The sequence below is a fragment of the Xyrauchen texanus genome, chromosome 40, assembly GCF_025860055.1.
Source record: "Xyrauchen texanus isolate HMW12.3.18 chromosome 40, RBS_HiC_50CHRs, whole genome shotgun sequence".
Lineage (NCBI taxonomy): Eukaryota > Metazoa > Chordata > Actinopteri > Cypriniformes > Catostomidae > Xyrauchen > Xyrauchen texanus.
Genome location: NC_068315.1, coordinates 14854026 through 14877210, shown reverse-complemented (window position 1 = coordinate 14877210; position 23185 = coordinate 14854026). Strand labels below are relative to the sequence as shown.

The 23185-nt window shown below is 38.3% G+C and overlaps 2 protein-coding genes across 11 annotated transcripts in view; both read right to left on the bottom strand.

The window, feature by feature from the left end:
* LOC127633308 (inactive ubiquitin carboxyl-terminal hydrolase 54-like) overlaps positions 1 to 14790 on the bottom strand; it is a 184927-nt gene extending 170137 nt beyond the window's left edge. For 8 of the 9 annotated variants that reach the window (XM_052112324.1, XM_052112329.1, XM_052112330.1 and 5 more), the window contains exon 1: positions 14696 to 14790. The gene's annotated coding sequence lies outside the window, so the exon portion shown is untranslated. The remainder of the gene's footprint in view (positions 1 to 14695) is intronic. The other variant, XM_052112325.1, reaches the window with a different exon arrangement.
* A 1329-nt stretch (positions 14791 to 16119) lies between these two features.
* Positions 16120 to 22304, bottom strand: LOC127633606 (myozenin-1-like). Of its 2 annotated transcripts, none has more exons than XM_052112827.1 (6): positions 22168 to 22304; positions 20086 to 20182; positions 18374 to 18543; positions 17475 to 17559; positions 17162 to 17336; positions 16120 to 16937 (listed from the first exon to the last, which is right to left on the bottom strand). In XM_052112827.1, exons 2-6 carry the CDS (start codon positions 20171 to 20173, stop codon positions 16703 to 16705), a joined length of 753 nt encoding a protein of 250 aa, XP_051968787.1. In that variant the 5' UTR covers positions 20174 to 20182; positions 22168 to 22304; the 3' UTR covers positions 16120 to 16702. The 2 variants fall into 2 exon arrangements, with proteins under 2 accessions (XP_051968787.1, XP_051968788.1); XM_052112828.1 differs by having other exon boundaries at positions 16122 to 16937; positions 20089 to 20182.
* Positions 22305 to 23185: the final 881 nt, after the last annotated feature.

Below are 23185 nucleotides of genomic sequence, written 5' to 3'. Positions count from 1 at the left end.
GGGTATAATTACTTTTTTATTATTAGATTAATGCAATAATATATAGAAATAAGAGTACCGTTACACATTAAAGAGCATTAGAACAAGACAGGGGTATACAATATGTAACAAAAAAATCTCCATGTATTACATAATACAACATAAGATCTATTTAAAAACTTTCAAACAAAGAAATATTTCCATCCCAGAGTCTGATTACAGAAAATAACTGGTTTAATAGTAAACATGGAATTATACCCTTGCGGTTTGAGTACAATGATTGAAGTGTCCACTCATGATTTGTAACCGAATGCATTGTAAAACATAAAGATGAAAATGTCCAAGTGTCTCCAACTGTATTATATCTACAAACAGGATGATGAGCATGATGCAATAGTGAAAATAATGACATTAAAACACTTAAATGCTGTCTCTTCTGACTTGAGTTGAGCAATTTCATCCTCAGGGATTAAGCTGAACAGCACGCACAGCTCATGAACTGGGAAAACCTTGCACTGATAATCTCCTCGCTCAGATACTATTACACATTAAAGTGGTAGATAACACATATGGTGAAGTACTGTGTTAATCCAAAGAAACAATTAAACGTCTGATATTTACTGCCAAATGCATACAAGTTGGCTACATTTATTTCGAAAAACTGCAATCGTGCCTATAAAAAATACTTAATTGTTTTTGCATAATTTGAGCAATTGTTTTTATATTTTTTGCTGATTTTAAATATGTTATTTACATGTAATCGTGACAAATAATGTTGGAGATTTCAGTCTTTTCCCTTTGAAGTCGATGGGAGCTGTAATTGTGTGCTAGTTAACTTGCCTACACCGAAAATAGCTGCGAGTGAGCTGGCTTGTCTTTATGGGACTTTGTTCAAGAGCACCATAAGCGAACAGCCACCAGTAGAGGTCATTAGGTCATCATAGCAATCCCCTCACTGGAGTTACGGTACATCACAAAAAAATTATTATGTTTGATATTGCTCAGTACAACCAAGAGCCATTCTCATGGAAAGCACTTTTTACACTCTCCTAGGCATCACATGTTCTGGCATAATTAAATGCATTTGACGTGCACTGAGTTTGTTGGTCTATCTGAAGATAGGTGTTTGTTCAGCTGCCATCACATAGCTCCAATTGAGGTAATCTCTTTCAACAACATTACAGTTGCTACAATGCTGATTACAATACTTTATATTTGTGTCCAATGGCAACAGCATTTGAGTTTATTAGAATGAGCAATATTATGGCTTGAGGAGCAAGACAGTGTTATCAGAAAGCAATTAATTTCTAAAGGGCACAAGCCTTATCACAGGGGTTTAGGACAGAATTAAACAGAACAATCAACAAGACAGACAGGCAGCTTTACTTCCTTTGAGCTTTCTTTTGTTTGGGTTTTTTCCCCCATCATATGTGATGTTTCAGTCATGTTGAAGTCAATGTGTATTGTCGTGCACAACCCATTTTACTTATGTAACGTAATGTATTTTTGAGTGAAACAGGATATTTATCAATATAAAAATTTATCGGGAATTGATTGGATGGTGAAACACAGATATTATATACCAGGCGGCCCTCTACATTGCGAGTAAATCACTCACATAAGCGACTAAATGTTGCACAATGTGACTAAAATAAGTCTGTTATTAGCCACTGGCTAGTAAATATTCCGTTTTTATTCAGAGATTGAGTTGTGTATAGTGAAGAGAAACTTAAAGGGTTAGTTCAACCAAAAATTCTTTCATCATTTACTCACCCTCATGCCATCCTAGATGTGTATGACTTTCTTTCATCAGCTGAATACAAATAAAGATTTTCAGAAGAATATCTCAGCTCTGTAGGTCCACACAATGCAAGTGAATGGGTGCCAAATTTTTGAAGCTTCATAAAAGGAACATAAAAGTACTCGAGACGACTCTGCTGGTTAAATCCATATCTTCTGAAGCGATATGATTTGTGTGGGTGAGAACAGTTAAATATTTAAGTCCTTTTTCCTTCACTTTTTGGTGATTTGCATTCTTCCTGCATATCGCCCCCGACTTGGTAGAGAGGAGAATTTATGACAAAAATGTACTTAAATATTGATCTGCACCCACACCTGTCATATCGTATCTCAAAACAAGGATATAGCCACTGAAGTCATAAAGATTACTTTTATGCTGCCTTTTTGTGGATTTTGGCTTCAAAATGTTGACACCCATTCACTGAAATATTCTTCAAAAAATCTACATTTGTGTTTTGCTGAAGATAGAAAATCATACACATCTGGGATGGCATGAGGGTGAGTATATGATGAGAGAATTTTCATTTTTGGGTGAATTTTCCCTTTCCGCACCGCAATCCTTTTACTGAATAAGACGTTGTCTAAAAAGATGCTGGATTCAGCCTCATCTTTAACTGTGTGTTGTGTCTCGTGAGTGTGCACTCTGAAGGAAATGTATCTTATTTGTCTGCAGTGGGACCAGAGGTGTTGTGGATTACGATGTCACCATCGCTTTAGTTGAGCCGTGATATGCCATAATTACATTTTTATTGCATTTAATAACGTCAGCTCTACTTTTGTAACTTTTCCACTGACTGTTTTCAAAACCTTCTCCATTTTAAAGCAAGACTACTTACTTACAAGCAAGTCAATACACATGCAAGTAAAAGTTTCCTTTTGCTTTGTTCCCTGTAGTGTGTCCAAAGACGAGATCCACACACATTTTTATTTCATGTCTTTTAATATCCTTTCTGTTATTTACAGTCAGCTGGTACACAAAAAGATAAAAAAAAAGATACATTCATTCTAATCATGCATTGCACGGATAAGGGAAAACCAACCTTCTCTCCGTTTATCTGTGCTTATTCAACTGTAAACAAGTGCTAGCTGCTATTCTCTTAAAGAGACTGTATCAGTTAAGCGCTTGTTATATCAATGTAAACTTAATGTCAATCATACAATTGCATATAAACAAACATGTAACAAAATGTCGTAAGTGCAAAACAATTGTAAATATTCAAATACTTTAATATTCAAAGGCACAATCATACATTATGAAATATTTTAACTTTAGAAAACACTGTAAATATTAAAGAATTTAATAAATAAGCTCATCTATGCAAGGCTTTGTTTTGATGTGGTAGCACTTAAATTGTTATTTTTATAATATAGTTATTAAATCATTGTTAAATTTGTAATTCTATTTTAATTTTTAAAACCTGAAATTTCAAACAGTGACAACAGCTTCTATCATTATTAAAAATGCAATTAAAATGCAAATTTCATGACATCATGTAAATTGTCGTGGTAAACTTTCAATGCCTTTGGGACATATAGAAATATCAAACATTTAAAATTAAGTTTTGAAAAAGTTATTAAAGTAACTGGTTTTGTTTTCTGAGGTTTGCTGCCATGAAATTACGGTTTGTGATTTTGTTGAGCAAATGGATGAATTCAATTAAAAACATAATTACTATTCAGTTACTATTATTCTAAATATTATTGGTATTACTATGATTGTACAAATTCATAGATTTAAATTTAAATATGAAGGTTTTGCACGTGCAGAAATTAATGACAGATTTAAAAATTTAAACCACACAGAAATTGGTTTTGTGGTATATTTGCAATGCAAATGATAATTTCTGATGTAATCATTCATCCAATCTGCTGTCGCCATTAGGCATATAGTTTAGGGGAAAAAAGGTTTACTGTAAATTTCTCACTTCATGCTCATAGTTTTAAATGGAATACATAACATCCGGTCGGGTGGTCACATTTAATCACACAAGTTGAAACATTTCAACACATTAGAAGCTCAAATGGATCCTAAAAATTCCACATTCACAGAGATTCGGAACTTCACACATCCCCCATGCCTCTCTTTGGTGGAAATGAATGACTTCGGATGCAGTGAAATGGCGGCATCCTTGAGTGACATCAACAGAAAAGTAAAGTAATTTTGATAACAAATTTTGAGAGGAAAATAAATTCTTTGCAATGACATGCACAGATGAATCATGCACACAAGGACCAGGACAAGGAACATAGTACATTAAGAATTCAAAAGAGTACATTTTTATTTCTTATTGACTTTTGAAAATTGGCAATATATATATATATATATATATATATATATATATATATATATATATATATATATATTAATGGAACTGTGCCTAAGCAGCATCCAAATGAAGCACACTTCTCAGTAGCTAGGGAAATCATATCGGCTTCATTTTTCCTACACTCCCAGGCCTATCTGCCACATTGGTAATTTTCTTGTCATATTACACAAATTGATTTTGTCTAAAGTGATCCTGTCAATATGTTTTTCATTTCTGCGAGTTCATACATCCCACCTGTACTGAATCAAAACCCATGCACTGAATGAGAGAAAAAAAATTAATTAAAGTGCAAATGTTTTCTCTGAGTAATTTTCCTCTCTTCCTGCATTTGGTCCATTAGCGAGATGCTGCCAAATGAAGCAATGTTCACCCAGTTACATGTGCACTGACCCTAAATGGCTTCACAGGAGAGCCCACAATCCAGCACACGAAGAAGTGCAGCACCACAGCAAAAGAGATGGAGAGAAACAGACTAATTGCCGAAAAGCAACCGGTGATCAGCTGACTGCTCTCTGATCCCACTTAATAACAGCATAAGGGAAGAAATGAAGACAGTTTACTTCACAGTTCAAACATAACTCCAGTGACATGCACAGCAGGATGCACATGTGATTCCTCAGTCTCCAGTGACTGCAGATGTTCTTCAGTCCTCGATTCTTATGAATGCCTGATCAAACTGATGAGTCATACGCTGACTTAGCTCATTCTGACAAATCAGTTTTGTTAAAAAGGATTTATCATTACGGGATAAGAGTTAATCTTAGCCAAAAGGACATCTCAATTTATTTTGTGCAAGAGTCTGGTATTCAAAGGCAACAGCCCAATTGTATTAGAAACCTTTCTTAGATTAGATGATAATGTACTTTGAACGAAAACATGGCTGTAAAGGGATAGAAGTACAGTCCATTTCATATGTTGTACTGTTGCATAACTGGGTGATAATCATTCAGCCTAGAAAATATGTAGAAAGTAGTATTTCCACACATTGTCAGTGGACAAAACGCTTCCTCACAGCATCAAATTCCTTGTGTCAAATTTAAGTTGTTTTAAGAGATCTCAGACATTTTGGAAACTTCTGTTAGACTTTGTCACTGAATTAGAGCAGTCGTTTCAACCACATACCCTTTCTCTAAAACCCCACTCTTGAAAAACATATCATCCAACCTAGGGCTTTCACGATAATGACATTTTGCTGAGGATTAAGTGTCAAACAAATAATTGCGATTATGACAATTAATTGTCTGTTTTAAGCCTAGGAAGATTTCAGGGCTTTTACAATTAATTGTCATGTACATTGTCATATTTATTAAGGTGTATGTGTGCATACACCTTAAGAAGTCATTTTTACATATTTAACTTAATATATACAAATCAAATAATAAAATAGGGATAAATGATTTAAGGCTTTTAAAACTTTTGAATGACCTGAAAATAAATCTAAATCAAAAAATATCTAAATAGTTCAAATGTCTCTCTTTTTGGTCAATTTTCTGTTGGTCAATGTTACATTTACAGTACATACATATGTATACTGCAATAGTTAGATAGATCTGTTCTAATTTCATTATAAAAAATGATCTCATAAAAAATATTTTATTATTTTTTATTATTTATTGTATTATATTTAGATTGTTAGTATTGTAAATTATATATTATTCAATAGTAAGATATTTCTGTCCTAATTTCTTCAATTTCACATGCTCTTTGATTGAACCCATGGGCACTTATTTCTCATGAAACAAAACCTTTGAGATTCCGTTTCATCATTTTACCACTCCACTTTGTCACCGGGTGTCATTAACACAGAGTGTCCAACAGCGTGATCGGAATTTAAAGTTCAAAATCATCGTGGTTAGATCAAATAACCGCATTCAGGTGATTATTTAATAATCGCAACATCAGCAAACTAGCACACGTAAAGACAAAAAGTGTCTGATTTTATGCAGCACTCAAAGAAAATAGCTTACAGCTTCTTTAATTATGGCATCTTATCTGACTTTGGTCTAATCCAACAATAAGTCAGGAGATTTGTGGTTATGAAACTTAGATACAACATCATACACGGCCTTGATCTAATTGCTAGCAGCCATTTTGGCAATACCTCACCTGCAGCGAGCATGAGTGTTTGCATGCTTCCAGCATCCTCTCATGGGAAAAAATAATATGGATGGATTGACAAGGTCACACCCCCTGCAGAGACACAGGTTACCATGTCAACGCAGTGATAGTGAGAGTGTTGTTAGAAAGGCAGACTCCGCAGGTGGCATCTACTCCTTCAGCAGAATGACACATTCAACACCACCTCTCAAAAGGCTCCCCCCATCTCTGTTTGACTCACTGGAAAAATACACCCGATGTAGTAAGAAGCCTTAACGAAGACCAGATTCTTTTTTTTAACTGAGAACTGGATGATTTTTATGACTTTTGGTTCTGTTAATGATTCTTAAACATCTTCTGCCAGTATAGGTGGAACAATGTAATAAAATACTCGTACAATGTTTGCTGCACTTCTATTCAGCGTCACTACAGGGTAGTGATGTCAAAATCACCGGTTCTTCGGTACCAAGTCAATTCAAGATGTTTCTGCAGTACCAGTAGTACAGAAAACCAACTTAATTCTGACTGCCTGACACACAACTGCTTACAAATGCTCAGAGCATGTGCTCTGTTACTCCTTTTACATTGAAATGAACAATTAATCAAATTTAAAAATCACAAAATGAACTAGTGTGATTTTTAGTCATTATTCTCGTCTGACAAAATGAATGATGAATTGTTAGTGTCGTGTACTTAAGGCTTGTGAGACTGATATCAGTGTATTACGCACTGAAAGAGTTGTACGAGGGTTTTCCTGACAAGGGATTGATGCAGGAGCCGTACTCGGTGACCGACCTCGCCCAACGGGTGATGAAGGTCACAGCACAGGCTCTCGGGCAGGCGATGGCCACCATGATGGTCCTGAAGCACCACCTGTGGCTCAAGGTCTGCATTCTTGACGCGCCCATCTGTCAAGGTGTCCTGTTCGGCGATACTGTCGAGGACATTGCCCAACAGTTCTCGACAGTCAAGAAGCAGACGGAGGCCATCCAGCACATCTTGCCTCAGCGTGATTCTTCCTACCGAGATCCCACACCCAGTCTGCTTATCACAGAGGGTGTCATCCTGCGACAGTAACACCGGATCCTCCCCAGCCCAAGCCAAAGGCTCGGCCCAGGCGTAGAGCCTCCCGCAGGAAGCTGATTCCCCCCGTCCCTCAGTCCGAAACCAAGTACCCCAGGAAGGCTTCAAAGCATCCCTGAGACGGGCAACCAAGGGGTGAGGAAATCTGCTGCAAGCCAGGAGGTGGTACACAGACCACTCCATCCCCTGGTGGAGGGCCGGGAGGAGAATCTTTTGTTCCAAATTTCCTCGCACACCCAAGGGGCTGCGGCACTCCATTTAAAAAATAAAAAGAGTGGATTCCTTGTTCTCTGGGTCACACACTCTGTGTCTATGGCTGTCTACCAGCCTCCTCTCCCATCGCAGACCAGTCGTGGCAGTTCCTGCTCCACCCTGCCACAAGGCCCCAACCGCAGGTATGTCAAAGGCGATTGTCCCCTTGGTGCCCCTTGCTCGGAGTTCGGAGGTGTGGTTAGCGCACTCAAACCAATCATGCTGGCTGTAGAGGACGATCCGACTAAGCTACGCGATTCAGTTCACCAGGTAACTGCCCAGGATCAATGGCGTCCGGTTTACCTCGGTAGTAGACAAGGACACCGCAGTTCTGCATACGGAGATCACTGTCCATCTAAAGAAGTACACGATAGAGCCTGTCCCTCCAGCCAAGATGAAGAAGGGACTCTGAATCAGGCCCTGTACAAGCTCCTGTTCAAATTGCTGATGCAGAAGCACTTTCTGTCATGCGTCAGGCATCAAGATTGGTTTGCGGCAATAGACCTAAAGGATGGGTACATTCATGTTCCCGAGATGGGCATGGCGCCGCGGTACGCATTGTGTGGCTATCACGCCGGTCTGCCGATGCACGTTCAGCCCTTGAACGTACCTTGCATTTCTATGGGCAGGGGTTCCCCTAGAACAAGTGTCCTTGCGTGTTGTTGTCACAACAGACACTGGGGCGGCATTTGCAACAGGCACTCAGCTTCAGGCTCCTGGAAAGGACCTTGACTGCATTGGCATTTCAATTGCCTCAAGTTACTGGCAGTATTGCTGGCTCTACAGAGGTTTTGGCCACTGGTCCAGGGGAAGCACATGTTAGTTTGGACAGAAAACACGGCAACGGTTGAGTATATAAATCGCCAAGACGGTTTACGCTCATGTCACATATGACAACTCGCCCTCCATCTCATCCTTTGGAGTCAGCAGTGACTAAAATAATTGCGGGCCACTCATATCCCAGGCGAAATCAATCGTGCAGTGAACGTGCTGTTGTGATGAGAAATGTTCAGAGGAGAGTGGAGACTCCACCTCCAGGTGGTCCTGCTGATTTGGAGTCAATTCGGCAAAGCTCAGGTAGACCTGTTTGCTTCCCAGGAATCCTCCCACTGCCTGCTATGGTACTCCCTGACCGAGGCCCCGCTTGGCAAGGACACATTGGCAGACAGCTGGACCCGGGGCCTGCGCAAGTATGTTTCCCTCAGTGAGCCTGCTTGCACAGACCTTGTGCAAAGTCAGGGAGAGATGGTAAGTCTTTGGGAAAGTACAAACAGATCACCAGGTTCCTTAGAGACACCAGGAGGTTGAATCCTCCTAGGCCACGCCTCGTTCCCTCGTGGGACCTCTCTGTGGTCTTGCTGGGCCTACAGAGTTCCCTGTTTGAGCCCCTGGAGTCAGTCGAGCTAAAGGCCCTCTCATTGAATATGGCCCTCCTGATTACGCTCACTTCCATCAAGAGGGTGGGGGACCTGCAGGCATTCTCTGCGATACGTGCCTAGAGTTCGGTCCGGCATACTCTCACATGATCCTGAGAACCCGGCCGGGCTATGTGCCCAACCTTCCCACTACCCCTTTCAGAGATCAGGTGGTGAACTTGCAAGGGCTGCCCCGTCCAGGCAGTTCATTGCTGTTTAGTTAGCTCTTTGCATATTTACATGGACTGCACAGAGAGCATTAGTTGCTCTGAGCAGATCTTTGTCTGTTTTGGGGGACAGCAGAAGGGGAAGGCTGTCTCCAAACATAGGATTGCCCAATGGATTGTGGCTGCCATCACAAGGAATATCAGGCCTAGGGTGCACCGTCCCCCCTGGGAGTATGAGCACACTCCACTTGGAGTGTGGCATCCTCCTGGGCCCCGGCAAATGGCGCCTCTCTAACAAACATCTGTAGAGCAGCGGGCTGGGCGACACCTAATACCTTCGTGAGATCTCCGGGTTGAGCCCTGTGTTAGAAGGTACAAACAGGTAAGTTACGGGCAGCTGGCTGGATGTCCCGCTGGCACTTAGTGGCTTTCCCCTCCTTGAGGGGATAACGTGTGCTTTTTTCATCCATGTGAGTTCCCGGGACCGGTGTACCCCGGATGTCCTTCCTCCCCCAGCAACCTGTGGCAGGTGAATTTGGCAGAGGAATTCAATGCCAGGCCCAGTACTCATGAAGTATGCTCTGTCAGGTCAGCCCCTGTACTTGGGATAGGTGCTCCATGTGTGGTGGTTCCCTGTAGGTAATCCCAAATTAGGTATTTTCCATGGTACAGTTTCTCTGACGGTAAACCTGTCTTAATTTGGGCAGAGTTCTGCTCTGCCACCAGTCGCTGCATTGTAGGGCTCCTCCCTTCCAGGTAGGACCTACCGTGGGGACTCCTTTCCATGTGTGGTACTTCCCAGTTGGTAAGTCCATGTGACGTATTCTCCACATGTTAACCTCCCCTTCAGGCAGGATGTGGTCTCTGTGGTGTCTTTTCTCCATGCGGGAAAAAGAACACCTTCCCTGGTGCGAATGTATCTTGGTCCCAGCTAAGTGAATTTCATTTTTTCAAAAAAGAGAGAAAAGTTCAGAACAGCTGGTGCGGCCAATTTCCATTGTAAGTACATCTTGTCCCCTCCCTTGGGTACGAGGGACTATGCAACTTATGTGGGGCAATGGGAAGGTTACGATGGGGGCTGTGTGCACTTGTTATTATGCACACTACAGCCTGCCAGCACCTGCACTGCCGATCCACGTAACACAGTTCTGCTGGTTGTGGTATTTTGTATAGGGACCCCTAGTGTCACTACATCAACAAAACGTCGAGTAAGTGACAGATAGGGAACATCTTGGTTACTGTTGTAACCTCCGTTCCCTGATGGAGGGAACGAGATTCTGTGTCCCTCCTGCCACAACACTGAACTACCCACTGAAATGCCCAGGACTCGGCTCCTCAGCAAAACATGAATGAGTGGTTGCAAGCTGTCTCCTTTTATATCCGTATATCCGGGGGAGTGGCACGCAAATTCCACTCGCCAATACTCATTGGCCTTTTCAAAAATATGTGTTTGGGGCTCCCAAGTTCGACCCCTAGTGTCACTACATCAACACGTCATGAGTATACAACAGTAACCCAGACGTTTTTTGTGATAAGTAGTATTTTTTAAACATGAATGAATGGATGAAATACAAGTATGCAACCAAATATTGTGGGGAGAGGGGAAACAAAGTCGGATGGGGGAAACAAAGTCGGTTTGGGTGATAGGAAGATGTTTCATATATCAATGATATCGGGTAAATATCCCAATGAATTTCTTTTAGATACAAAGACAAGCAATTGAAGAAACACACTTTATTATATTTTAAAGAACAGATGACAGAAAAGACATCGATGTGTGTGTATGATTCGCTGTTTGTTCAGAAGCGTGCAGCACAAGCCAGTCTCGTGGAACAAGTGCATATAAAGGGTACAATATTCTGAATATTGAGGGTGGGGGACGGGGACGGGGGTACATCTCCCCCTCACTGTCTATGGTGGTTTTGGCTGTTTCATAAGCTTCATAAGGCAACAGACTGATGGTGGCAGTAAATACAGCAAGAAAAGCATCTTATTTCCAAATATTTCATCTAAAAAGTTATAAAATAATTATTAATGGAATCATAATAGAATAGAATAGTAGGTTAATGGAATTGTAGGTTAAATGTAAGGTTAATGGAAGTGGTATAATTAAGAGGAATCCGATCCAAACACATTAAATGTCTTATTCCCATGCAATTTTCTTTGCAGCGGATTCACATGGCTGAAGCTCCTGGGGTTTACAGTCAGAATCCAAACCACATATGGTCAAGTCACACCATTTCTGGATTCCTGTAGTGAACCGCTAACCAAGCCACAGTGCAAACCAAAAACGTGAGCCAGACATCTGTGGTACAAACATGATCCACTCCAGGCTCATCAAGTGATAGATGAGGAGTGCTATGAGGATGCCTCTGACTGAGGAGAGAACAGATCTTACACATCACACCTCTGTGTGAGAGTTTTGAACTTGTCCCTTGCTCTCTCTCTCTTTATCTCTGACTTTCTCTCACATTCTCCCATGCTCTCTCCTTCAGGAGGCAGAATATGGTTTCCCAGTAAGTGGGTTATGTGTAGCTCCAAATAGACACACCCGACAATGGAGAGGACCCAAGTTCATTATCCCCACTTTCTATAATGCTTTCTCAATTCTCTGCAATGCAAACATGTCAAGACAAACTATGAGAACACCACTATTACTTTAAAAGCAATTTAGCTCTTACAAGCATGGCTCTCAATTACATGACTCTTGTGAAGCAGTGGCTCCCACTTTTTCTGAAATGGCACATTTGGCATATATATATATATATATATATATATATATATATATATATATATATATATATATATATATATATATATATATATATATATATATATTACTATACTATATATATATATATATATATATATATATATATATATATATATATATATATATATATATATATATATATATATATATACTATATATATATATATATATATATATATATATATATATATATATATATATATATATATATATATATATATATATTACTGTATATTTTATATATTTTTTCATTTAATGAAATTCATAAATGTTTAAGTGTGGCCTTAGTGTCCAAATACTTTTTGGGGCCACTGTATACAGTTTATAATGTTATCAATTTAATGTTATGACTGCATGAAAATGCATTTAAATTAATATTTATTTTGAATATCAGTGTTTCAGCTTTAACACTTAATAACATACTGGCATAAGTGACTGATGATTATACATCAAATAAAATGTAATGTAAGCTAATATTCACAGAGATTGATAGCAAAGCACCTGGAATGGTTCATTTTCCCATTTTTCATGTATCCTATAAAATAAATCACTGACCGTATCAAACTATTGCTTGATATTTAGCTGCACTGGCAGCCAAACATTTCATGCGACAATGTGTCATTAGCAGACAAGGGAAGAGAAAATGCAAGGTGTCAAGGACAAGTGGAGGCAAAAGCAAGAAAGACAGAGAGTGCTTATGATCAAGATGCTGTGTCACCTTACTTTCACTCTCTCACTCTTTCCAGTCCATTTAGTGCTGTTCTTCTCAGTTTGACACTGACTTTATGCCATATGAAACAAGGCTATGAGAATGATGTGCATGTCAATTTTCTTTTGTTACACTTGCAAATAGACATGAAGATAGACAACTGCATTCAAAATGAGCATCTCCTGCAAATTATTACAACCTTGTTGAGTCGACAAAATCAAACCAGCATGTGCTGCAACCACTTATATGAATAAAGTTTTATTTAAAAATGCATAAGTAATCTAACTATTTAAACTAGCTACATCATCAAGTCCACAGAATTGCATTTGAATTCAGTTTACTGAACATTTGATGATTTGCTGAAGTACTATGAGATCATTTAAGGGCAGCACAGTTGATAAACATGCTGCAGAAGACTGGGACTATGGCTCCACTGGTCACTTTTTAAACAGAAGCAGCAAGCACATTATAATCTTGAGTCTGATAGTGCTACCGGGGACAAGAAGCATCTAATCTAAAAGCAGCTCTATGACCAACCTCTACAATTCTGCCAATTAACAACCATGCCAAATACCACCTAGCATTTCCACTCAGCCTCAGAGAAGAAATATAATCACACAAGCTGATAAAAATCCAATCTTTTCCAAACCCCCACCCCCAGCTGTAAACATTCAAAGTGACGTGCTCTGAGAGGGGACTTAAAACGGCTTTACAATCACATTGTGTAAGAACTACAACCTGAGCTGCATGATGAAATAAGACAGAAAGGTTACACCGCCACAGAGAGTGCCTCATTTCATTTTCCCAAGCTTTTACCAACACGACACAGCACTTCTCTCTGTGGAGTGCAGAACGCAATTGACTGATGACCCCCATGAGGGCCACTCATGTAGTCCATAAAAGCACAGGGGCCTCCTAATGGGCCTGAGCAGCTCTTCTCAGGGACGGCAGACATTTAAATAATCATACTCATTTAATGTCGGCAACTGGCAAACAAATAGAAACAAAGGGCACTGCATCTTAAATAATTTGTTATCATTCCACATTAATGGAGTTTATTCATCCTAAAATAGTAACAGCAATTGCTGTCCACTCATAATAAAACATCTTTAAGTCTGAAATCAGACGTCACTGCTGATCTCACATCTGAAATGAGCATCTGTTATAACCTGTGTGCATGGTAAATCTAACGATACCATGTTGTTATGTTATGTGAGTGTGTGTGTGGGACAGGAACATTTCGAACTCAGTCAGTGTGCATCATACCCATGCACTCTGAAGACTTACTGGTTATTACTGCATTTTGTCTGACACTGCACTCAACCCCAAGAAAGCTCTGATAATCAGCATTTTATGTGATGAGATTTACAATACTACATTACATTAATCTATCATTTACAGAACAGCATTCACTGTAATTGTTTTATCTTTTTAGATGTATGTAAAGCATTAAACATTAAAAGGAAAAAGCACAATAGACACTGATAAATTAAAACAAATTAACTTTTTTGTACTGGTGCAAGTGGATCATTTGTAAACGGAACATGTGCTAGCTGATGTTGAGGTGTCCCAAAACTATTAGGCACGTGCAGCATTTTTAGGCATATATACTGCACGTGATGTAAATTGTAAATTAAGTTTAATCTACATGTCTAATCTACATTAGCCTAATGTAAAAATCTAACTTAATCTTAATGCCTGAACAACTCTTTAAAAAAAGGCAAGAACTAGAACACAAAGTACTACATGTGCGATCAGAACTAGACGCAAAAAAAAAAAAAAAAAAAAACATTTCAATGCAGAGTATGACCATGTCAAATGCAACTTTAGCTATAAACTCGCGACCTAATGTTTTGCATAATGTTTTGCAGAGCATATAAATGGTCCAAGCTAAGAGCATCCTTGACTTCAGGCAGGCAGGAAGACGCATCCCGTTAATTTCACCTCACACAACGACATCACATCTGGAATGCAAGCTTACTGGAATTCAAGTTACACTTATAGTGGATGGGATGCTTACTGTTTATTTAATTGTACATCCGATTTCGCTTGATGAAGCCTTCATTAATCAAGTTTAAAGAGTGCTTACTCACCTTATTGCTCGCGCGCACAGATGCGGTCAGCCTCGCGTCCTGTCCAAGCTCAGCTGAACACGAGCGAAATCTCAACCTCACGCTCGCAAATTTCCACCAGCGCCATCCAGCGCCGCAGCCAATGAATGAAGATCTCGCGATAGCGACCTTCCCCTGTTCTTTCCTCAGGTTGATGATCTTCTTGGTGCCATCTGGTGGAGCTAGTACACACTGTATTGTAGCTAAGTGAGAGTGCAATTACGTAATCGAATTTGGATTATAAAAAAAGCGCAAATCCTGCATCCATGTAAAACCAAACAGTATGGCCTAAATTCACAACTGAGAGCTGATTGCTGACTTGCACTCGAAGAAAAATGTTTCGTTAACGTATTTTTAAAAGGAGGTCATCAACCTTAAAGGTATAGTTCACCAAAAATAAACTTTGCTATTCCATCCATTGAGGTTAATGCTTACTTTACCATCCTTACTTTTGACATCTTTGTATTGTTTTTTTGTTTTTTTTTCGTATTGCATCTGTGTTTGTTTTGTCTATAGGGTATAAGGGGCTAAATGCTCCTTACATTTTATTTTCTTCCAAAACACTAAATAGCATCAAAAACTACCACAGGACTTTCCTAAACACCTGTTTGACACTATGAACTGCAAAAATGTCCTCTTACATTAGATTAATGCGTGTAATTAATAAAGGTTGATTTTGAGGAAATTTGATCTAATATTTAATTTTTAAACTAATATTTAATATCAAAATTATTATTACTTTTTTTATCAATAACTGTCCAATTAGTGAAAGGCTAGTATTTGGTGTAAAGAGCCCCCCTGTTGCAGGGGCTTAAGGCCCCCATTAAACACATTGTTTTTCTTAAGTGGGGGGAATAGATTTGTTATGAAAAATGTTCAAAGTGGCTTTCCAGTCACTACAGAGATTAATTTGTTTATAGAATACTTGAGATGTAATGAAATGTCAAATTTGATTGAAATGAACAAGAAATTATGCACCCTTTTCTGAAGTGGTTATTTTCAATAAGGAGAATTTATAGTAAAAAGGACTTAAATATTTATCTGTTTATCACCCACACAGGAGCAGAGGTAGGGGCCCTATTCCCACCCCTCTCACAATTGCCATTTGACCACATTTTGTCTTGGGCACAATTTAGTTTTTTAGAGGTGGAACCATCTCTATACAACTGCAACACACAGGAAACTTAACATGTGAGCACACCAAGAGCGCTGCACCTCTCCGTCTTGGGTGTCACTTTATCTGCCCGCCTCCGTTTTTGTATCCATGTGCCTCCGCTTTCTACACCAACAACCAGAAATCACATAACCACGAAGTGGCATCACCATGCTGAGGATATACGATTTGAAAGCTTGGTTTCAACAAATGTTATTTTTGCAGTGAAGAGGGACTTTGAGTTCTGAAATTTACAGTATATTTTTATTATGTAATGGCCATTTATTTGTCAAAAGTTCAAGGAAATTTGATTCCTCGTGTCTTGACCCCTTTAACAGAGTACACATTTTGTTCATTTGGCTTCTCTGTTTGAAAAATCAGATCATAATCTATTTAAGGATGCAGTTTTATTGTACCGCCAGGTTGAGATATAAGCTTTTTTAAATATATTTAGTACACGTCATGTAAAATGACATGAAGAGGTCATTGCAGTAAATAAGACATAATGTATTCTGGCATATGAACTAGCTAAGCATAACATGCACTGAAGGGTTTCCACATGAGAAAACAGGAAACAGCACACACAAAAATGGAAGGAAAAGGCAAACGGTTTAAGCCAGGGAGGGGTACTTTTTCTCACTGGTCATTCCATTCTCATGCAAATACTAATATGTCACAATTCATTCTTTGCCAGGTGTACAGGTAGGTGTGAGTGCATAAGATGTTTGCTAGTTTTTGTATGTGCGTATGTATGTGCACATAGCCTTCACATTAAATTATGTATATTATTGAGGATGTACATGTCTGTGTTGTTCAGCAAAAGATGGGCAGATTTCTCAGAGGTCGTCAGTCTCGCCATCAAAGGAGAAGTTATCGAGCTCCAAGTGGATGTGGCTGTTCTCCTCACTGCATGTCCAGCCGATTGGAGTGCGGTTGAAAGAAGGTCGACAACAAAGGTTGTCCTGCAACACAGGCACTGTTTGTGGCTCTTCAGCGGACACGTTGACCTCTGGGGGCTCAAAGGTCACAAGGCGAGAGGCCTTGTCAAATCCTCCAAAGGGTAGAGCCATTCTTGTGGACATAAAAACATGTAGATGAGCTATCACAATAATCCGCTGAAAGCAACTATTAAAAAGTATAGCTATTATTTGGGAAAAAAAAGAATCTGATGGCAGTCACAGAGACAGATATGATATTTCAGGATACCTAATTCAATGATATCTGTCTGGTGTTAGAGACATTTTATGTGTGCCATTAAAAAACTGCACATTTAAATAATGATGTGATTTTAGTACCTGTTAAAACTCTTGTACTTGGGCAGTTCCATGTAAACATGAGGCCCTGGCATTTTCATCTTCATGGTTTTTTTAAGTGCCTCATCATCTTTCATAGCATGTTCCCATGGTGATACATATGTTTTAACATACTCAGGCCTTCTCTTTTCCTTCTCTGCCTCAGTATTTACTACCTCTGCCATAGAAAGGATTCACAAATAGTTCAAACAAATGCATGATTACAGCTTATTCATTTTAAAATTCTGACAAATGCACTTCCTAGGCTGTAAATTAATTTAGCATGTGTTATAAACTTGTCAAAGGTGAGATTTACCTTGAGGTGGATCTGGTTTGGGAGATGGAGCAAGTGGAGTCATCATCTCGCAGCCCAGAGAAGGAGCCAGGTTTTGGAGGTTTTCCTACAAAATTATGAGAGATAAATAGTAGAGAATCCTTGTTTTCTTAGTATGCTTAACATTGCTAACAGAGTACTGTTTATACAGTAGGCTGAGTTCAGAGTGGCATTCATTCATACGACTCTTATTATTTCTGACATGATATGAAGAAGTAGTAAGAATAGTAGTATTCCATTCTGAGCTCAGCCATTGTGTTCTGTGATTACCAAATACAATTCAGTGGAATACTTTATTCTGATTGGTCAATCTTGGCCAACAATCTACCTATGTCTTTTAAAACCTGTAGTACATTTTTTCTTCCAGTGCACAAAAATATAAAAAAGAATGTTCTAGTAGATCTTTTTCAAATAATAAAAGTTAAATTAAAATATAAAAGTGACCACAGCTGTCAAGCAATATTTTCAATGCATAATGACTTTATTTTTAGTCTGTACCTCAGACAAAGCTATCATACCTATATAACTTGCAATGTAGTGCACAAGTCATATGGACTACTTTTATGATGCTTTTTTGTTTGTTTGTTCATTTGTTTGTTTATTTGTTTGTTTGTAGTCCTTTTTTAGATTGTTCCCATCCACTTTATGGAAGAGGGTAGCATGAACATTCTTAAGTAGCATAAAACATAAGTAGCCATGTAATGAGCATGATAATGTATCAGCCAGTCATTATCACAAAAAAAAATTATAAACTCAATACAGCCACTTCAGAGTTTATTTTTGCGATAGTGACTGGCTGAACATACGTCATCCTCTACTTAAACTATCCATGTTCCAAGTAATCAATCTATAAATCTTTATTTATCAATGCTATTGCTGACCAGGTTTTCGTCACTGACAATGAATTTCTCCACCCTTTGCTGTCTCATCTTAAACATTTTGGAGCCCTTGTTTTTCATGAGGGACAGCTCCTCCAACATCACATCTTTAGGGGCCTTGATTTTGGTCCCCAGGTTCAGTTCAGTGGCTTTGGCCTCTTCATCTTCCTGGTCTGGTCAAGATCAGCAATAAGGAAGGAAAAATGAAGATTGATGACTACTGTCACACCAATAAAACAAGACTACATTCAATCCATGAAATGACCACAAAATGTAGATAAAACTGACAGCACTATAAACATTTCCCTTGTGTCTTACAGAATTCCAACATGTGTATTTTTGAGATGTAACATATGAACAATATTTTATGCATTTTAAAGGATAGAAGGCCTGCACACATTTAGTTTAATGATATTTCTTTTCTAATGTAATGTCAGCTGTATACCAAAACAAAGTCAGATCTTGGCCCTGCTTCAGCAGTGTGTCTGTGTATGTGTGTGTGTATTGGGGCCTTAGGGGGTATAAAGAACAATGCAATGTGCACATCACCATATCATAGATTTTGTGTCCTAACCTGTTAGCTATGCAGGGCAAACCTCCAATACTTCTTTACAGATACCTTTACAGATACATAATCTGAAATTACATTTCAATAGTAGGTTTTTAACCATGAGAATGATCTTGTTCTCAGTGAAAATTCATAACATGAGCATGAATCACTCTGAATCTGTGTCTGTCAGTATTTGTGCATACAGAATGTGTGACAAGCTGCTGAAACAGACTGAATTGCAATAGTTTTACAAAATAAAACTGCTTGAGATCTCTATTCAACAGCTCTTTTTATTAGTAATAATTTAGCTGTTAATTTAATTGTCTCTGAATTGCTAGCTGAAATGTTGTTCTGTAAACAGACTGTCCACTGTAAGCACTCTGCCTGGCATATGAGGTGGGTGAATCTAGTAGAACTAAGCAGCCTTCACACACACACACACACACACACATACACCATCTAATCACTGAGCTGCTCATTAGAGGAGAGCACATTTTGACAATGACTTTGAGATATTACTTTTTATAGCAGAATTACTGATCAGCTGCGTACTGCTCAGGCTTACCACTCATTACACTGGTTTTCATAAAATGACAGAAACATTTTCTTTAAAGCTAGGATGAATAATTACATTGCAAGTGCTTCACAAACTGTGAGAAGTGGTAGCCTGCGACTCTAGCACAAACAAGAATATTATAACATATTATAACTAATTTATATGTGAGATTTCATCGAATCTAATGACAGTTCATTAAAAAACAATTCAAACTGTGAATATTCTAAGATAGAAACTGAGGCCCAGCAATACATTAAAGTGGGTTTAAAATGAAAGTTCTTCCAATCTCTCTAGTTTGCTCCAATAAATGTGTGGTTATGACAAGTATATGTATATGTTCTACTTCAACATGCCAATAAATAAAGTGTTCCTCCTGAGTGGGGATTTGCACCCAAAGAAAGTTAGTGAGAACCTAGGGACTATTTAATATTGCTGGCACTGATTTGCACTAAGTTGACAGAGGACACCAGCAAGGCATTTGGTAATTATGTGTGACATTTAGAATACTCGTCCAGTCATAACAGGGAATCAAAAGAGACATTATGATTGTGTGTATGCACACATTCTCTGTGTGTTTGTATATTAACACACAGAAATGACACCACTGACCACCTTGTGAGATGTTTGAGAAGTCTGTGATGATTTTAGTAGGATTCTTCCTCCTGTTGGTTGGAGCAGGTGTTCCAGAGGCTGGCATCACTGCGATCTGGGGAGGACATTCAATCTGATCAGTGATTTTAAAGGGTTAGTTCACCCAAAAATGAAAATTAGCCCATTATTTACTCACCCTCAAGCCATCCTAGGTGTATATGACTTTCTTCTTTCAGCCAAACACAATGAGAGTTATATTAAAACATATCCTGGCTCTTCCCAGCTTTATAATGGGATTGAATGGTACCTTAGATTTTGAAGCCCAAAAAAGCACATCCATCCATCAAAAAAGGAATCAATACGGCTCCAGAGGTTTAACAAAGGCCTTCTGAAGCGAAGTGATGCGTTTTTCTTAGAACTATATCCATATTTCTAACTTTATAAACTGTTATCACTGGCTTCCGGTAATGGCCGTTCAAGCGTTCACAAGACAGTTGAGTTTCGGCGTATGACGTAGGCGTAGTGTAAGCTCCGGTGAGAAGTGATGAATACGGAAGCAAAGTTTGGCTGAAAGAAGAAAGTCATATGCTCCTAGGATGGATTGAGGGTGAGTAAATTATGGGATAATTTTCATTTTTGGGTGAACTAACCCTTTAACACTGGTATTTGAAATACACATATATGAAATACACATACACATTAAAAGGAATTATATATAGCTCTTTGCCAGTTGTGTATGGTTTGTTTGTTAATAGTGTGATTTTCATGAAACATGTCAAGAAAATTGAATAGTTTTCTAAAATGAATAGTTATTTCTAAAATAGTATTTTACTTCAAAATCAAATAAAAAAAATAGAAGAAAAGAGCATTGTAATATTATTTTAACAATTATAAAATATTATTTTAACAATTTTAATAATAATTATTATTATTAATTATTTAGCTGCACATTTAATATAGTCATTATGATATTCTCATCATCGTAATGTAAACAAATATCCATCCATCCATCCATTGGCAACCGCTTATCCTGTGTACAGGGTCGCGGGGGGCTGGAGCCTATCCCAGCTAACATTGGGCGAAAGGCGGGGGACACCCTGGACAGGTCGCCAGTTCATCGCAGGGCCACACATAGACAGACATACACTCACACTCACCTCCACATCCACATCCACACCTAGAGCAATTTTTTTGGAGACACCAATTAACCTAGCCTGCATGTCTTTTGGATGGTGGGAGGAAGCCGGAGTGTAAACAAATATCTAATATATAAATATGCAGTATATACTATTATTTAAAATGTGAAGTAATTATACCTCATAGTAATGAAAATTACTTTAAGCATTATAAGTAAAACGTTATTACAGTAATGAGAATTGGTGGGTAAATAGTGCTTGAGTGTCCATAAATTAATATGAATATATTTTGGGATTGAACCAGTTCAATTTAAGTTTTCAACAGGAAAAAAACTTCTGTTTCAACAACCTTACAAGTGACAACCTTATGTGTAAGACACCGGTCTCTTGTTGCAAAGAGGGGTATTTATGTTTTCGCACACTAAATAAATCCACCATCTGCAACAGGTCAGCGAATTCCTCAGATGTCCTGCTGAAGCATAGCGATGGTGAGACTGAACATGGAGACCTCATTTTAAACACATTTCTGAGGGCCTTTAATAAAATGTTCACCTTTTCAAAGGGACAATGAGCAAAAACAAACAAACAAAAAAATTACATTTGAATTTACCAAAGAATTCCATTAATTAGGCCAATAGTTAAATTATTATTGTCCTTGTTGAATTTAAACAGGAGAGTGTTGGAGTGTTTCATATTATTGTGTTTATTTGTATTAATGTATGTGAAGAATCCAATGCTGTATCAAAGATTATTTTATCTAATTTGTTTGATTTATGATATGTAGCAGAAGGCAGCTCTGTCCAAGACCAACATGTATTTTTATAATTTGCAACAACAGTAAATCACCTGTAGATACTCTTACAAGTCAGTCCAGCCTGCTCAGATTAAGAGCTCATAACATTTTTATTACTTGCATTTTGCCTATGCACTCAGAACACTCAAACAGCACAATATTCTCTCTTACCTGAGACCAAAGAATCCCTGTTTCAAAAACAAAATTGAATCAGATTTTATAAAAAGGTAAATTAAGAATCTTAGGAGGATTATTTTCAGGTAAATCCAATTGCTTGTGGTTGACTACTGCTCTCTTCTACATCCCTGGAAGAGTGAAATCTTAGTAGTGTTTGGGACAGCAAGTTGGGGGGGGGGGGTTGGTGGAGGGTTTGGGAGGTGGTTTACTTTAGTATGCAACAGAGAGATCAGTGGCAAACTAGGGCTCATGGTGAGGGGGATAATTTTCTTGTAGATACTTTTTAGGTCTAAATATAGAGCAGTGAAGAGCAAGAGGTTTTCAGAGAGGACATGTACAGAGTTAAATAAACAAAGAGCTGTTCCTACACTGCACTCTTCTACACATTTTAGAACTTTTCAATTATTTAAATTATTGAAAGCAATTATTGTAAAAACTGAATATTGAATGGTTGAGATCATGGTACAGATTTTAAATATTTGTAGACAAAGGTGTCAGCTAACAAACATGTAAGTAATGACAGAGCCAGAAAATTACTTTTGGGTGAAAATGGATGGGCCAAGTTTTCGGCCAATTGTTAATATTTTTTTATTTCCCTTAACAGCAAAGAAGCTGCAAATTTAAACAGTCATTGCACACTTTCAAAAATCAAAATTTATGCTTTTTTTTTAAACGGTTTTAGATTTTAAGTCAAAGAATAATCCCTAATATTCTGGGTGGGTCTGGGTCTAATTTGAGTGGGCCCAGGCCCACCCTGGTCTACCCTTGGCTATGCCACTGCATGTAAGGAAACAGGTTTTTCTAAAAAAAAATTTTTTTACTGTACATCTTACTGTAATTTGTGTCCGCTCAGTCAAACACACCAAAAAGCATGCTATTTTAATCTGATCCATCCAACAAGTGTCTGAAGTCTTAAATTATCTAAGAAGGTTGTTTAGTAAAGGAGTTAAGTGATTAAATACATTTTATAATTTTTCTGTTTTTACATATTTTGAAAATTGACAAAATTTGA